The sequence below is a fragment of the Anas platyrhynchos genome, chromosome 9, assembly GCF_047663525.1.
Source record: "Anas platyrhynchos isolate ZD024472 breed Pekin duck chromosome 9, IASCAAS_PekinDuck_T2T, whole genome shotgun sequence".
NCBI classification, from domain to species: Eukaryota; Metazoa; Chordata; class Aves; order Anseriformes; family Anatidae; genus Anas; species Anas platyrhynchos.
The window spans coordinates 2,431,100-2,448,531 of NC_092595.1; the positions used below are offsets into that span (position 1 = coordinate 2,431,100).

A 17,432-nucleotide genomic window follows, 5' to 3' on the forward strand; every position below is an offset into this window, starting at 1 on the left:
CTCACCGTGATGATCTGTGTCCGTTTACAGCTGCAACAAGCGCAGGCAGCACAGAAGGCACCGTCAGTAGCGTTACTTTAGAAGTCCTCACCCGGTGGGACCAATAAAACGACCTGCAGAGTAGCCACAGCCACAAAACTGCAGCTGGCAGCGGAGCTGCTTCGTCCAGCACTGAGACCTCAGGTCAGCCCGGTGCTTGAGCCTTGAGGATCTCCAAAGGGGACCCTGTGGTAACTGCTAGTTAATGTGGTTAAATCGCTCTGATTAAGCATCCCTTCCCTTTGGCTGCTCAGCTTTCAAGCTCATCGGGTTTTATTTTATCATTTATCTAGTTCGCTACTTCTCCAAGCCTCCACAGCCCCAAGACTTCTCGACAGAGAAAGAAAAAAAAGCGTGCAAGACATCTTTAGGCTTCCCAAAGAGGCCAATGAGATAACAGCCCAATGCTTTATTTGGTTCTGATTTGATTCCAAGTCACGTCACCTTACAGACTCCTCTGACCAGAATCATCCAGGGAGACACCAGGCAGAAACTTCTTCGTTCCTCCTAAGCTTGCTTCTTTGCCCTCTACCCGTGCCACACCAGTGCTGCTCAACCTTCCAGGAAAAGACAAGCTGACTTCGTAAGAAAGGAAGCCTGCACTACGCACCACACATCACATTTCACCCCTAAAATATGATTTCCTATAACAGGTAATTGCAGCAGCTCATCAGATTCTTAGCTGAACACAGAGCATTTACAATTCTTTGTCTATCAGTTTATCAAGGCAGCCACAAACTGAAGTAAATGGCTGCCAACCTATTCAGGATGAAATTGTAAGACGGGAGAGCAACTGACATAAGAGAAGGGTAGAATTTACCCAGAAAGTTGGCTGTACTTGAGCAAAGCCCAGAAATCTTCATAAATTAGCACGACGCAGTAATTCGTGTTACTTGAATCGTGCTTCGCTCCCCTTCTGCTTCACCCCCCTTCCGCTTCACCCTGACAGGGCAGGAACTAATTAACAAGGACACGTTCCCCTGCACATCGCTCTAAGTACTCAGTTCGCATCTCACACGTGGCACTGTCCACTTGGAAAACATTTTTTCACATCTAGAACAATTTGTTTCACACGCAGCTCTGCAGATGAGCCGGTCTTTGTTCTTTATCTACACACAGAGACATTTAATGGGAGCGCGCAGTGAAAATTTAATCTTTACAAAGGCTTTGCTACACATGAAAGCAAAGCCTTCCACAGAGTCATTTGTCTCTTTTACAGAGATAAAAATAAAATAAGACATCCAGAAAACCAGTTCAAATGGAGGCTTCAGGTTCAGTATTATGTACTGCCGATTAAATAAGACTCTTCAGTCCTGGTCTTTCTTTTCTCCCCCCTCGTTTCTACTGAAAACTCTAAAACCTGCATAGATAAAACCCAATTTTCCATAATATGTTTTGGCTGTATGGAAAGCACACGGTTCATGCTTTCCTGATCAATTTTGCATAAAACCTAAAAGTAGAAACTCCTTGTGCCCCAGTGACCAGACACCTCTCTCTCAGTGGCTCTAGATGCCACTGAGAACATCTGGAGATTTTCTGAGAAACATAAACAAGAGAAAGGACAACTTACATTTAAATATATTAACTTGCGTAAGATTTGGAGAAAGATCTGCAACACCCTTCAAATGACAGGCCTCTTCTAAAAGCCTCACGCTTTGCCACTGAACGAATTAGAACAAGTTCTCTGAGGATTCAGAATACTGAAGATAATTGAGCTTTCCACAGGTCCTGTACGAACACTGTAACAGCTTTACTGGATGTGATTCCAAGCTCCATAACAAAATCTTTCTGCCTATATACAGATATATGGACAGACGTATAGAGGGAGCACATTCTTGTCATCTTGCCATTCCCTGTGTTAGTTTGGGGTTATTTCAGATACTGAGTACGCAGGTACAGGGCAGAAACACAGAAGATACAAAACAAACTGAAGAGGATCGCTCCTCCACAGTGCCCAAATCTGAGTGCTTCTGTTGTACTTCTATCTGCAACCACCTCAGAATACCATTTAAAAACACAACAGGGATACTCCTGCAAACTTGTTTTGGCTGATCAGTTCAGACAAGGAAAGCTGACAAGTGAAACAACCGGGAAGGCGGCACAAGATGCAACACGAGCACCTTCCCTCCCAAAGCCTCCGAAAACAAAAAGCCAGATGTACCAATCCGGGCAGCAGAGCTTATATTCCCTGAAGAGAAGAGACGCAGCAGTTTGAGATCCATACACACGTTGCTACTGCTATTCCTCAAAGGCCAAGGAACAGTGACCTGGCATGAGTGTGCCACTAAGTGCTGCCACAACTGTGTCCCAACCAAAAAGGAGCCCAGGGTTCAAACACAAGCAGGATGTTTACAAACTTGCCTATTTTCAGTGTCCAGCGTGTTTGCTTTATTTTAAAGGGGACAAAGTGCTAGCCACTGCAGGGCAGCAGCATCACAGATGACCCCCTTCCCAACTGTGCAGGCAACAGAAGAGAAGCTTTTGTATTACGTGCCTAAGGCCTGGATCCTTCCGGCAGCACTCAGAGGTTCAGAGGGACAGCAGCTGCCATCCTGGTGCTCCATTAGCGTCTGGTCACTGCCAGGGCTGTTTCGGGAAGGACTTTATCTGCGTGATCCATGAGAGCAGCTGGAGGAACAGCCAGGCTCTCGTGCTGTGCAGCACACGCAGCCTCACCCCTCTCCTCAGCAGGAGCGCTTTCATGTAAAACTTCCCCATTCCTCTCCATCTCCTGTCATCCTAGCAAAACCCCGAAGGTAATTTCCTACCTTGCGTAAGGGATGCTGGAGCTGGCGTGTCAGACAGGAGCCGCCTCCTCAGCATTTCTTTGCCACAGTTATGAAGGACGTGCTCCGTGCTACACAACGAGCTGAGTGGCACGCTGCTAAATGAGGAGGAAACTGGAGTTTCAACATTTGTCACCTGAAAGGACTGAGGGACCCCCTCACGCTCTAACCTTTGTTACACAGCTCAACCTCCAGGAAACCACTGCCTGAGAAGTTGGAGGTTACGCACCCAAAGTTTCCCAACGGCGTTCCTGGCTTTCCACTAGCGAGGGCAGCAGCACGCCAGCACAGTTAGAATTACGTTAAAACCACATGCAATTCATAAACACAATGCTCGTCCTCAGTGACTTGCTGGTCTTCGAGGGAAGGTGAATTGCACAGAAGACACGCACACAGACCAGCTTCGGGGCTGCACACATGCCTTGCTCGGAGAGGACGCTCCTTCCGAACGCAGCGGATGAGCACAGCTCCTGACAGGAGGGGGAGACGAGACTAGCCCTTTGCCAAAATCAGATCACACCACACTTCGCTGTAACAAAAGATGCCTCCAGGGAGTTTGTGCTCATCATCGTTATTCCACGCACGTAAGAGCCACCTTCAACGACTTTTGCTTCAATTAAACCTTTACTACTGCAAAGGGCAGAGGGGGTGCAAACATATTCACACCATGCTGATCGTGGAAGTGGTAATGAAAGAGAAAGCAAATGGAGTATCTCCCTCTGTATTCAGAGCATCTTCCCCCACACACCACCATTGAAGGAGAAAGGCACAACCCCCCAAACAATGTCTTGACATAAACCCTGAAACCTCACAGGCAAGGACATGCCCGTGTCCCTTGCCCTGTAACCCTCCTCCCCCCACATCCCTTTTTTTTCCCAGCTGAGCACTTGCCTCTCCTCCGTGCCCATCAAATATCCCGAAGATGGAGGGGTGAGTCTTGTTCACCAGGTCGGTGATTACTTCGAACCTGTCCTCCATGTGATCCCTCCGGCCTTGGATGGAGTAGACGGCCACGTTGTGGCTCTTGAACTCCCAGGTCTTGGAGAACTCTGCATCCAGCACGTCTAGCCCCCCGAGCCGGTCATTCTGCATGATCTCGGCCACCTTGCCCTTCACCATCTTCACCGCATCCCTGCTGGACTTCACGATGGTCTTCACCTCATCCGTGTGGAAGAAATAACTCCACAGGGCCAGGCTGATGCACAGCAAGAACAAGGTCTCCGGTCTGAGCAAGAAGTAACGCATGATCCGACCCAGCAGAGACAGCAAAGTCATTGTATCCTCTATCATTTATTATCGGCACCGGGTATCCCCGCACCATGCGACGCGCGCCCGGGCGGCCGGGCTGGGGCTGGGGGCGGCGGCTCGGGGCTGGGGGCTGCGGGCTGCGGGCTGGGGCTGGGGGCTGGGGGCTCACCGCATGCTCGGCCGGGGCGCAGCCGGCGTGCGGCCAGCCCGAGCCCCGCTCCCCACCGCTGCCTCCTCCCGCTGCCGGCCTCGTCCCGGCCCAGTCCCGGTCCCGGTCCCGGTCCCGGTGCGGCCCGGCCCGGCTCGGTGCGGTTCCCCCCGGCTCGGTGCGATGCGGTCGCTGTCCGCCCGGCCCCGCTCTCCCCTCAGCGCCCGATCCCGCCCCTAGGCCGCTGCTCGGCTCCGCTCCGCCCCGGGCCGGGCGGTCGGGAGGGAGGGCGGGAGGGAGGCCGGCGCTCCGGGAGCTCGCCGCGGGCAGGCAGCGGCCGCACCTGGCCCCGCGCCCCCCCCCCCGGCCCCCCGCAGCCCCCCGGCCCTCCCCCGGGGCGGGGCGCCACCGCCTCCGCCGCGCCCGGCTCCGCCGCCCGCCTACAAGTCCCGGCGGCCCCCGCGCGGGGAGGCAGCGGGCGCGGGGTGGGAGCGCGGGGCGCGGGGGATTGTGGGGGATGTAGTTCCTTGGGTTGGGCCTGGGGCTAGGGCTGGGAGGGCCTCAGCGCTGCGGGTGGGGGCGCGGAGCTGAAGCAGGAAGCCCCGAGCTGCCCAGCCGGAGTGCTGGGACGGGCAGGCACGTGGGAGTGGTGCTGAGAATGAAAAGTGGAAATTTTGAGAGAAAAACGCGCCTTTGGAAGTGCATCTCAGCTGCACCCTGCTCCAGCCAGCACCTGCCGTCCACCCGCCCCACTGCCTTGTGGCGCTGGGCAATGCGGCACCACGGACACGGACATGAGCGGGTTCCTGCTGGCTTGTCAAAGATCAATCAATGACACAAACCCAGACCTGGTTAACCCAAACACAATGATTTTGTCTCTTTGTGTCTGCTTCTTACCTCCAATTCTGAAAAGCAGGAAAGTTAACAACATGTTGTATCAGCAACACTGCTTTAAACCTTAGCGGTACGTGGCACGTCAGTAAGAGTTTAAAAGGTGAACGGTTCAGGAAACTCTCTTACCTTTATCTTCCCACGTGCCGCTGTCCCCTGGAGCTGAGCCACGCGCCCGTTACCTGAAAGGCCAAGACACACACACGTCAGTTTGGTGACACGGTAATAGCAAAGGCTTTGTGTCTGCTGCTCACGGGGTGGCTAACCTACCGAGTGCTTCAGGAACCACGGCGCTAATCGGGACACACAGGGGCTGCAATATGTTGTACTGAGGAATTATTTCTGTTAGTTTAGCAAACTTTGTAACAGCACCAGCACTGGAGCTTTTCGGTCAGGCTGGGTCCCCAGTTTGTAATCAGCTTTTCTTGCGAAACTACTCAGTTTAAACAAAACCTCTGCTATTATTATTATTATTTTCTATCTAAATTATGTCTTAGTGTGGCTGGGACACTTGCAGTACAACACAGATCCCTCTGCACAGTCAATTTGTCTTTGTATGCATGGCCTGAGAGCGCCAATTCCTTCTCCCTGGCTTTTTGCTGTACCCGCTAGAGCAGCTCCCCTGGGAGTTACTTCTTGCAGAGACGATTAAATGCCAGCAGTGCAGATAATATCAGCAAGTCCTGCACAGAGGTACCAGAAATGCAAAGTGAGGAGGTTCTGAGCACCAGTGGGACAACCCAGCGGTCAGATCCAGAGCGAGCAAAGGAGCTCACCGGAGGGTTTCGTGATGGCCATATCCTACGCGGTTTGCTCCAGCAAATCTCCCAGTGGAAGAACAGAACTTCAAGATCCAAACGCATTCTTTTAAACATTGGAAATGAGAAATAAAATTTCTTAAGTATTCAGCATATCAGATGGTACTGAAAGATTTCGTTTGTGTTGGGGGGAGAACTCTGGCATTTGTTCACTTGCGAAAGCAAAGAAAAGCAACCCCAGAGTCAGCTTCACAAAACTTAGGGTACCCGCTCTACAATGCGTCGAGCATGTAGGAACAACCATACCTTGCTCAACAGCTCCTCCTGCTGCTGCCATGTGTCATGAAGCTGTGAAGGCATCATTCGATCTCAAGCATGAGCTACAGAAACAGATCATCGGCTAATATAAACACGCATTGATCGTGTCTTTAGTGGTATAATACACCGGTATTGGTTTTGTGTTGCCTGGCTGGGAATAAAATGGGAAATTCTTTTGGGGCCAGAGCAAAGCAGCAACATCCAACTTTGACTCATGGTAATTTTCACGGTGCCCAGAATCAAAATGCAGAGTGAGATATTAGAAAAGGCACTCGCTCTTTGTTAGCTTATACAACACCAACACTCAGCATTGTCACTCCTTGCTTGTGATAGGAACACAGGGTTTTAGTTGTAAGAAGCCTCACAGAAAGATGCTTACAATGACAACTTAAAAAATAATAATAATTTACTCTTTATGCAAACTGATTTTAGCATAGCGCAGAAGCTAATTTTTGGCATAGCTCAGAAGAGCACAGAGGTGTAACTGGTGGCAGGTCTGTCCTTTCGTTGCAGGTGGGAACAAGGACACGTACCAGAATATTCCACAAAGCCCACAGTCAGCTCCTGTTTCTTCTGCTAATATGTAAAATCCTGATAGAAAAAACTTAGGAGGAATGATGACTACAAAACTGTCTTTTTCGCATGTGAGGAACAAAATGGCAATGCAGCAAAGTATCTCTCACTTTTCTTCTCAGATGTTTAAAGGAAGGAATTTTAGAATACTCAGGATGTTCTTTGGCCACGACAAACACAGCTCTGCAGAGGATGAGCAGTATAAAAATATCATAAACTGTTTTCTGCAGTAGTTTTGATAACAGGTAAATAAAGACCCAGTTTGTCGGGAGAAGTTTTTTATCCCTTCTTTTAGTTGCTATAAACAACACTTTATAACATTGTTCCAGAGCTTGATGTTGCAGCAAATGCCAAGCATTGCAGGTAAATTCTCCCTTCCCTCTGGTAAACCCAGGAGAAATCCTATTATAGAAATGTTGCTCATCTCGTGTCTCCCTTGAAGAGGAACATTTGCAGATGCGGAGTGAAAATAGCAATTTTCCACATAAGTTGTTCTCTTCTATTTTCCATGACTCTCAGTTCCCTCTCCCCACTACCGCCCATCTTCCCGCACACAGCCTGCTCTTTGTTTATTTCCCGGCCATGTCGTGTCGGTGAGAATGGGGGCCACAGGATGTGGGGAGGTTCCTGGAAAACAGCCTCGTGTTTTAGCAACATCTTTTAGTTAAGCGTTAAGGCTGGGATGGAATGGAGCGCACCGAGGCACAGCCGTGAAGCAGAGCATTGCTGTGCAGCTGGAGCCCATCTCAGGGGTGTTGGGAAGGTTCAATGTATGCAGAGAGAACCTGGGAACTGAAAGCCCCGAGTTTAACTGATACTGAAATCTGGTTTCGGTAATTTCCCAGACACCAGATGATCCAGGTATGGAAAAGGTACCCACAAAGAAACGATAATACTGACGGCAGCAATGAAATACGGACCAAAAGATGAAACTGTTCCCACTGAAGTCAGCGAGCGTTTGCCTTGGACCTTGGTGGGAGCACGGCCCCAGAATTTTGATGCTGAGTCCAGCTGCCAGGGACGTGCCATGCTCTTGGAAATTCTCATTGATTTACTCCGAGGTTTCCCTGCTTAGCTCCTCTGTATCATAATTATTCAAACCACATTTTTTCCCTGTCAGTTTCCAGAGATTAATTCACTGAGAATTGGAGCATGACTGAAACATCGCCAGAAAAGCCCAGCAGATAAAGCTGAAGATGATCCTGACTGCCAAAGCTGCTATCTGAAGTGTGCCTTCATTTAAATAGCAGCGTAACTTTGCATCGCTGCTCGGTGAGGATATATCTGGAAATGTTTGTAAAGTATTTGCCGGTAGATTACTGCCTCACGAACGTACCACTTTCATGAAGAACTCCAAGGTATGCAAGCAAAATAAAAATAGAAATGGAGCAATTTAGAATCACTTTGAATTAGCGATGAACTGGCAGCCTTCTTGTGAAATCTTTCTGAGATTTGAACACAAATTGATAAAAATCAATAACAAAGGAATCTTAATTTTCTTCTTCATTAATTTTTACTCAGTTTAGCAGCTGTTTCTTGTCTTATGTTGTAGACCATTTAATTTGCATTAAGCAAGAGACTACAAATTTGATTTATACATTTTAATTCCAGGTTTGCATTTTCACTTCTTCCAGATACATTTGTATGCAGAACATTACGGGCTGCAGTCTGGAGCAGATCCCTGGGTCAGTCAAGCTAGGCTGGTCCCAGTACTGAGATGAGAGGGGAACTGAGGTTACGGGTGCCTTTTGTGTCTATTCTGAAGTGAAAATTAACTGTGGACTCAGCTGATTTTTAATTGGGGTACAGAGAGTGTAAGACTTCCATGATTTTTTAAATTACATTTTTTTTAAATCTGTGCCCAGTGCTTGGAATTTGCTTGAGGTGGGTTCAGTACATCCAGCTGAAGCATTCGTACCTCTGGGGCTCAAATGGGACGTGTATTGTGGAAGTGGAAGGGGGAGGAAGAGACTCAGACATCCTCTAACGAGCCACCACAGCAAACTGAAGGAGCCTTGCTGACGTCCGTGGGACACAGCCAAAATCCTTCTCCAAGAGAGATCCAAAAGCTCAAGAAATGCAGAAGTAATAGGGGAAAACACCACCACCAAGAACAACAACAGTGAAATAAATTGTGAGTGATACTCACAAAGAAGACTTTAAAATCCTGTTAGGCATTAGTGCTAAGACACTCCGAGGTGTTCAGATCTCCACGCTCCACTGAATCCTACAGGAAAGTTTGGGCTCATAAGAGCTGGGTGCAGGCAGAAAAGCAATAATCCTAAACACAACTCCTACTCCAGGATGTTTTATGTGTCATCTATTCCATGTGTGTGTCTGCAGTGAAAACCATTTCTTTCTGTTTGTTCTCCATCTTCTCCTGGGCAATATGTCTGGTAAGCTCCGAGCTGCACGGCTTGTGCTAGAATAGCTGCACGGCTTGGTACCTTCAGCTGTCAGAACTGTCTCTCCTCTTTCCCAGTTTGTGAAATACACACACCACGGCACCATCTGCTTCACCCTGATGCAGATTTGCCGCATAGGAGCCGTAATTTAATGGGGAAAATCATTTGACTAGAAGAGAATTTTATGACTTTGTTTTAATTTTCTTTTATAGCTACTTTTTTTTTTTTTTTCCCCCTGCTAATTCCCACATCAATCCTAAGTCTCCTGAGGCACCAGACTGTGAAGCTGACACCAGATGGGAAAATGAGCTTCAGACAGCTGCGGGCTTCCCTACTGCTGCTTCCAGCCATCGAGGACTCATTTCTGCACGTGCGTATGGGAAACGCTGGTGGTAGCAAGGCAGCACTAAATGCAGGCTCCGTGGTTTCAGCATGCTCACAACTCACAAAATTTGCCACAACCACAGTGTCTGTTTAGAGGGCGCACAGTGACTGGCAGCTGCCTTCAGTCAAGGAGAAAGAAGCAAACAAAGGATGAGGGAGCACGCAGAAGGACGGGAATGTATTTTCATGCATCCCTTTGCAGGAGGCCGTTTATCAGATGTTACCAACTGCTTTATTTATAGTTAATGACATCTCCGAAAACATTGTTCTCTGCTGACCTTTACTTTTAAGTTGACAGTCAGGAAACCTGCTTTGCCAAGGAACTGAAATAATTTTTAACCAGAATTAAAAAACAAAACAACAACAACAAAAAAAAACACAGTGGAATCCATTGTTAAACCATGAACCCCTTATAAAGTTCTGTATCTCCTGCTTTTCTTAACCTCGTTGTCATTACTGGTTGCTGTTGCTAGCTAGTGTTATCCAGAATGACCAGCAAATCTTGTGCATGCAAAGAAAATAAGCACAACTTTATTTAATATGGGAGTTGGAGACACTTAGCTGGTAATCTGATCAGTTGCTGGTACTGTCAGCTCCTTATTCAGGGGCTCTGTCTCTCAGTTGCCTGTGCAGTGCCTTATCCATGAGTAATGCTACCCAAATAAAGAACAGGGATTTGTATCTTTCCAGGCTGAAACAATTAGTCACTGCTTCCTACAGAACCCAGAAGGCAATAACCAGGCGATTTCAGCCCAGCAGATCCCACCTCTTCCAGCTGGCAGACCCACTCCCACCGGCAGGTCTGAGCTCAGCTCGCAGAGAGGATCGTGCCCGTGCTTTGATCAGCATCTCTGCACTCCCAAACAGCTTCCAGCTGCAAAGCAAAGCAAAGGGGCAGCAGGAGGGAAAATGCCAGCACGCTGGGGCCGGCTGTGCACCACAGAGGCAGCTAAGTCACCTCACGCTGCTGTGGAGCCCAGTGCTGGGGGCTGAGGCGTGTGTTTGGCAATTGCCTCATCACGGTCAGCAGTGCCTGTCACTGCTTCCAAAGCACGGTGCTTCAGGAGTCAGCGTGCCCTGCCACTTTTTCTTCTTGCAACACCAATTAGACTCCTCACTCTGCGATGCCTGACAGAGGCACAGTGGATGCTTAGGAATCTTGCTTGTTGTTGCTCATGGGAGTTACAAAGGAGAGACACAAAGTAAAGGGAAGGTGCCTCTGATGTCCTGGAGTGGTGCTGGGGTGGCGTGAGAGGGGCAGGGCTACTGCGTTTTGTCTTGACCTGCTGCAGAAGAAGGGCACAGACCACACTCAGCTCTGACACCACAAAGGAAACACAGCCCTTTGTCTGCGGGCTCGTAACATTTCTCGTTGAACTTTTAAGCATTAGCAATGTACCTTGGGATAAGCGGATCAACTGAGCAGAAACATCTTCGTGTTAGAATTAATCCTTCACTTTAGAACTAAAACCAGATAGCTGTGCAGATAAAACTGCTTCTCCTTCCTGCTCCTTGCCGTAATGGAAAAAGTAAAGTATTTGAGAAATAATTTCAGAGCTTCGCTAAACATTAGCAGCGCTTTCTGTGTAACAAATACGTGGTGCTATGGTTTTGGAAATGGAACTGGAGAGGGCTGATGCACTTATATGAGAGGAGCTGGGCTACCAGCCAAAATCTGAGTTCTGCTAGTTATGTTCCCAAGCAGGAATTAATTCCTGAATTGATGTATCTGAGGATAGAAACACAAAACATAGCATAATGTGCAGAATCTGTGGGCTGTGTGCACATTTATTTCCTTATATTGCTTTCCTTTATCTGGCCTCTCTAGATCTGAAAATTCACAGGAGTCTTGAATCACAATGCTCTTTGGAAGTGAAGCAATCTGTATTTACAACCTGTCCTGAGTAAAAGATGGAAGCCCTCACTCTTCCTGTGCCTCTGAGCCTGGTGCCCTTTAAAGAGTTTCCTTTCTCAAGGGCTGGTTCAATCAGCACGCATGAAACTGCAGAACCACAGTGAAAAATACTGAACACTCTCATACTTCTTTCCTCCAGCGATTAAGACATGAAACATATTACTTGTAAGTCTTTGAGATTGTTATTTTTTACATCTTCATACGTTTTCTACCTGAAACTACAAGTAACAAGGACTCTCAAGAAAATCAGCACTGCTGAGATGTAAGGAGAAGTCTGGCAGATTCCAGACAAGGAGCTGAAGCAGGGCCAGTAAATGTTGACTTGTGTAAAATACATTTTGAGACAGCACACAGTTCTCTTAGGTAAGTTTTAATTCAGAAGTTGAGAAGAAGTAAGAAATTAAAGTACTTTTGGGCAGACTCAATTGTAGGTAATAAAAACCTATAAGCCCAATCAAATGGGTTCTCAAGGGCTTGAGATGCTTCATGCTGGCAAATATCAAGACAGGAATGACAGAACAAGACAGCATGTCAGTCAGAACCTCTCTGCAGAGGAGAAGAAATCTCATTTTAAATGGACATATATGCTTTAAACTTTGGCTAAGCTATGCTGGAGTGAAGTAATATGTATCTGAAACCGCAGCTGCCATTTTCTAAACCTGCTCCATTACTTCCTGAAGTTTATTAAGCTCACTTAGTCTTTATGCCTCTCTAATACCAAGAGACGTTTAATTAAGTCTTGTCTTGAAATCTGTTTCTCCAAATAGCTGAGTTCTGCTGAAGAATCTAAAATTAAAGTTTTTTAACTGTGCCCTTGCACTGGAAAGGCAGTTAAGCACATAAATAGTCTCGCTGACCTTCGGTGTGTGCTTTGCTATATATGGCTGTCCTGCATTTATCTCAGGAACACGCATACTACTGAAATCCATGGGACTAGCTCTGAGGGTAATGATCTACCTGTAGCTGTTTGTGGTATTTGTTTCAAAGCTGGGGACCTCCTGTTTTTTTGTCATTGTACCTCAATAAATAAATAAGAAAATGTCAAAACCACAGAGGGAGAATAAGCACAACGTGCTGCACTGTTAAGGCAAACATTGATAAACTAGTGAAAGACTTGAGGAAGGGTTTATAATTCTTTCCATACCTCCTGTATTGTTGCTAAATACAAGTTCTTCTTACAGAACGTAGTTTCATGGTGATTTTCTTCAGTATTTAATAATGTGAATAGCTGTGCATTTAAAAGCAAATATAGCATAATTGTGCTGTTGTGCTATTAAGCTGGATTTTTTTTTCCATGTAACTCTGTACATGTATGAAAGGCTGTAGAAAGAACAGTGGGCAAAGGCATAGCTACATTGTACTTTTCGTCAGTGTCAAAAGCAGTTCAGGAGGCTGCTCCTGTCATGCTGAAATCCTCTGCTTTCTCACCGTGCCCACAGAATTCCTTAACACTACTCTGTTTCCCAACAGCCTGAGGATCTAGTTTTAAAAACGGCCTGAGATTCTTCTTTGTATTGGCTGTTCAGAAATATTTAAAAGGATATTTTACATATCAGAGTTGCTATAAATATCCATTTAAGGAATCCCTGACATTTGTTTTATAGTTTTCATACTATATACATATTTTTTAAATCAAAGCATTTGAAAATTCTAACACTGTTTTGTGGAAAACTGCTTCCCTGGCCATCCTTTAAAAACGAATCATGTGAAAGAACACCAGGTAGTCCTGCATTACATGTACTTGGCTGAAATGTCACATATGGACATATCTGACAACCAGAAGCCAAACACAATCCCTTCCATGAGATGCAAATTTCTGAATGACTCACAGAGACACGCTGGTATCATTTAACCACATCTGAATCTCTGCCTGATACATCGCTCTGCTATTAGAATCAGTGACAGGATTACAGTTAAGATGACTGCTTTGTGCCCAGAGCTCTCCCTTTCTCCAGCCATTGCAAGCTAAGGGTGTATCGACAAAACGTCCCTTACTAGAAGCCTTCCTACTGACTGACCTCTGCGTCTGTAGAGGCAGGAAAGCAACAACTACTACACTGGTATTAGCAACGCTGAAGAGGATTCCAATAACTAACAATAAGACAAACTGGATAATTTTGCCCTTTGTTTTCAAAATGGGCTTTGTTTTCTCTCCCTGTCAAACGATATTTTACAGAGATTCTCTAGGGCTACATCTGGAATGAGGGAAATATGGCTGAAAGGATTTAATTTATCTTCAGAATAGGATCCAGTATGTCATCCAGATAGGAAAGCAAGCCAGGGATGAACGTTTGATATAAAAATTTATGAAACATGAAATGGGCTTTAATAGTAAGTCTGTGAAGTCTGGAAACAAAAAGTCTCTCTGGAGTGGCAGAGTCCTATTTTTATGGTGCTTTGATAGGTGGGAAGGTGATAAAGTGCTGTGTATGAGGGAAGAATTAAAAACATAATTGAACATGGTTCATAAATCCATGAAGATCCAAAAGCTACCCTCCGAGTACTAATTCCTGCTGAGAAACGTTTCTGTTTACTTACACTGTAAAAGTTAATAGTAAATGCCACCTTGCATCTGTAAATCCTTTGGTTTAGTTTTCTTCTAAGATATGATTTCCCACTGACCTTATCTGTCATTTGATGATCACGTCTGCATTTTTCAAGCAGGAGTCGTTCTTCCCTTTTTGGATTAAATTAGACTGTGAGCTCAGATTTTCGTTTATGTGGAGTAGCAATGCCTCATTCTTTCAGAATGGAAAATGTCCTCATTTAACACCAGATCAGAAGGCGGGATGAAATCCTTTTATGATTTTGAATGGAATCAGTCTTTGTAGGCCTGTCACTACTTTTGTTATTAATCATAAAGACGGATACATATAAAAGAAGATATTTTTACATCTATACTAAAATTCTGAAAATTCTACATTGACAAATGGCTATTAATAAGAGAAGGATACAAAGAGAAACACAGAGAAAAATGTTCAAAATGAGACCACCTGGCTCAAAGACCCAGTGCTTTGGCAGATCACTCCTAGGTGAAAAGTTGCTGAACGTAACTGAAAGGAGGATTAAATTACAGAGAACCAGAGCTGAATGAAAATGTTCCAGAGGGCATTTAACTGGTTCTGCTTTGTGTTCATTGCTCTCACTTATTTATTTCTCTTCCCATGGAAGCGAGGCCATTTACTGTCGTGTTCAATGATGCCAGTATGCTGTTGCTTGTGAAGCCACCTTTTAGGTATGTGTATAAAAGATAGTATCCCACTGGTAGTGCTTAATTACACTGAAAATAAAGCTACCCTGGCTGGTCCGTAAATCAGTTCCTTGCAACAGTATGACATAGTTTTCAGAAGGCAACAATAAAACCCAAGAAATTTCACACACACACAAAAAAGAGTGTTTTATAGGAATACTGCTAAAGCTGACAAAATAACATGGTGTTATCGTACACTAGAATAATATACACTGTTCTGCCACACGTGCATACATACGAACCCAGTGTGTAATAGTAGGAAGTCAGCTTGTTTTGATATTGCTGTAAATGACAAGCTGTGGGTATGTTTATATTCCTTTTATTTTTCCTGCAGTTTTCTAGAACAGTTCTAATAATCCTTCAAATTTTTTGTCAGGGGTGATTTGGGAATTACGTTGAAAATACAGCCCCGTTTCTTATGCCATAGTCCTAGAGAAACTGGGGCACGTAAAAATATCTAAATAAAGAGAATTCAGATACGGGAAAATGCCTGAACCTCTGTCAAAAAAATATGAATAAAGAGGCAGCATCACTGATTATCTTGACAGTGCAGAAATGCAGGACTTGTTTTCTGATAGAAAAGTCATAAAGATTAAGAAAAAAAAATGGCTCAAATTCTCATTCACCATTAATCAACTTCATTATCTGGACCTTATAGGAATAAAATACAAGATGGATCCAATTCTCTGTTAGGTGCTACTGCAAAGCATAGATGGAGCTAACATAAAAAAGCTGTATGAGAGTTCCAAATCCATGGATCCTGGAGAACAGTGAACTGCAGCATTGTTAAGCAAAATATGAGGGTGCAATTCTGTGTATTTTAGTCCTGGTGTTGTATAAAGCATCTTATGTAGAAAGACTGGTTGAAAAGTAAATGAAGTCAGAGAAACAAACGAACATAGAGGCAACATTTTGTATATGTAGCAACTTTGCAGGCTATTTAAATATTGTTCATAGATCTCTTAAAATACTAAACTTTTAGTCCTCTGGCTTGGTAAATTAATTCTGAACATAAACTGAAGCATTCTGTTGCAGATTCAACTGTCTGACACACTCAAACTTACAAGTGTCTTCCATATTGGACGTTATCCTTTAATGCCAAAATTTGATCATTAGACCTGAAAACAAGCCTTTTCCCCTTTATGTTCCACAGTAAAAAGTTTGAGAAAAAATTCTTGGCAAAAGAGAAGCATATCTTCTTGGGGCACATAGATAGTTTTAAGGAGCTAGTATGAATGTCCTAATTCAGAAACTGCTTTATCTGCTAATTTAGCTAATTAATTCTAACATTTCTGCTCAATCTGCCTGTCCTGAGATGCATATTTTTATGGCTACAGGGCAACGGTAAGATTCACAAACATCCTTTGTGCCTGTTACAGTGTGGAGTCTAATTAATTAGTGTTGCAAGAAGAAAAGGTGACACTGACTCCTCAAGCACTGTGCTTTGGAAGCGGTGACAGGCACTGCTGACCGTGATGAGGCAATTGCCAAACACACGCCTCAGCCCCACAGTGCTGGGCTCCACGGCAGCGTGAGGTGACTTAGCTGCCTCTGTGCTGCACAGCCGGCCCCAGCGTGCTGGCATTTTCCCTCCTGCTGCCCCTTTGCTTTGCTTTGCAGCTGGAAGCTGTTTGGGAGCACAGAGATGCTGATCAAAGCACGGGCACGATCCTCTCTGCGAGCTGAGCTCAGACCTGCCAGTGGGAGGTGGGATCTGCTGGGCTGAAATCGCCTGGTTATTGCCTTCTGAGTTCTGTAGGAAGCAGTGACTAATTGTTTCAGCCTGGAAAGATACAAATCCCTGTTCTTTATTTGGGTAGCATCCCTGTTCCCACTTTCATGCTAGTGTTAGGATGTTCAATTCTCTAGTTCCTAGGAGTCAGCAATTCACAAAACAATTGATTTCCTTAGTCTTCAATTGTCTTCTCTGCTCCTCCTATTGCAGATTAAATTTCACTGAGAACTATCTTCTGTCCTATAAAAGGCACCCAAGAGGCAGCAGCCTGGTATAGTCTCTTAGCAGAAGATAAACTTATAGCAATTTGTCTATTGTTATATGTCATTTATACAACATTTTTCTTTCGGCAGTACATAGATTATCCTTTCTCCTCATAAAGCAGTATAGATTAAAAAATAATTTTTATAGTATAGGGGAAAAGAAAATTTAGTGCATACAAAGTTACAAATACTTTTAATTTGATGACATTGGTGAAGGTTAAAACTTGAAATAGGCTTTAGATAAAGCTCATATACACTGACTGATGTGTCCTACTTGAAAGAATATGTATGATTTAGATTAATTATACTGTTTCCTAGTGCATTCCCCTTGCACTATTTTCACTTTTTACATTATTTATTCCACATAGGATTCAATCCATTCAGGATTTCACTGAAAGAGAATAAGTAACCAAGCGAACATGCCATTTCTACTCTAATATTTATAGCTCAAAGATATTTAAAACTAAAACCTCTTAAAGACAAATGTGAGTAATGCATTAAATATCTTTGTAAATCTTATTTAGGTTCCTCAACCTGACAAATTATTCGTGTCCACAGTTGTGGTCGTATGCCCGGTTCCTCTGGAGGGACCATTCAGCTGGGCATAGCTCTGCACACCGAGGAGAACCTACACCCAGTGTTTGAAGAGGCAAGGATGGATCCATGCTAGAATGGCAACAATCTCCTTCAAAATTAAAGGAAAAAATGCAGAAAACAAA

General features: G+C 45.0%; 1 protein-coding gene across 3 annotated transcripts in view; it reads right to left on the bottom strand.

Moving 5' to 3' along the window:
* The window catches only part of PPM1L (protein phosphatase, Mg2+/Mn2+ dependent 1L), an 84,373-nt gene that overhangs the window by 66,484 nt on the left and 457 nt on the right, over positions 1-17,432 (bottom strand). Inside the window, exon 2 of one of the 3 annotated variants that reach the window (XM_072042259.1) lies at positions 5,242-5,294. Coding sequence is in view for 2 of the 3 variants with exons in the window: in XM_072042257.1 (XP_071898358.1) it covers positions 3,713-4,115 (403 nt within the window). In the remaining variant the exon portion in view is untranslated. Of the gene's footprint in view, positions 1-3,712; positions 4,584-5,241; positions 5,295-17,432 lie in introns of those variants that run through there. The other 2 variants (XM_072042257.1, XM_027464653.3) reach the window with 2 other exon arrangements.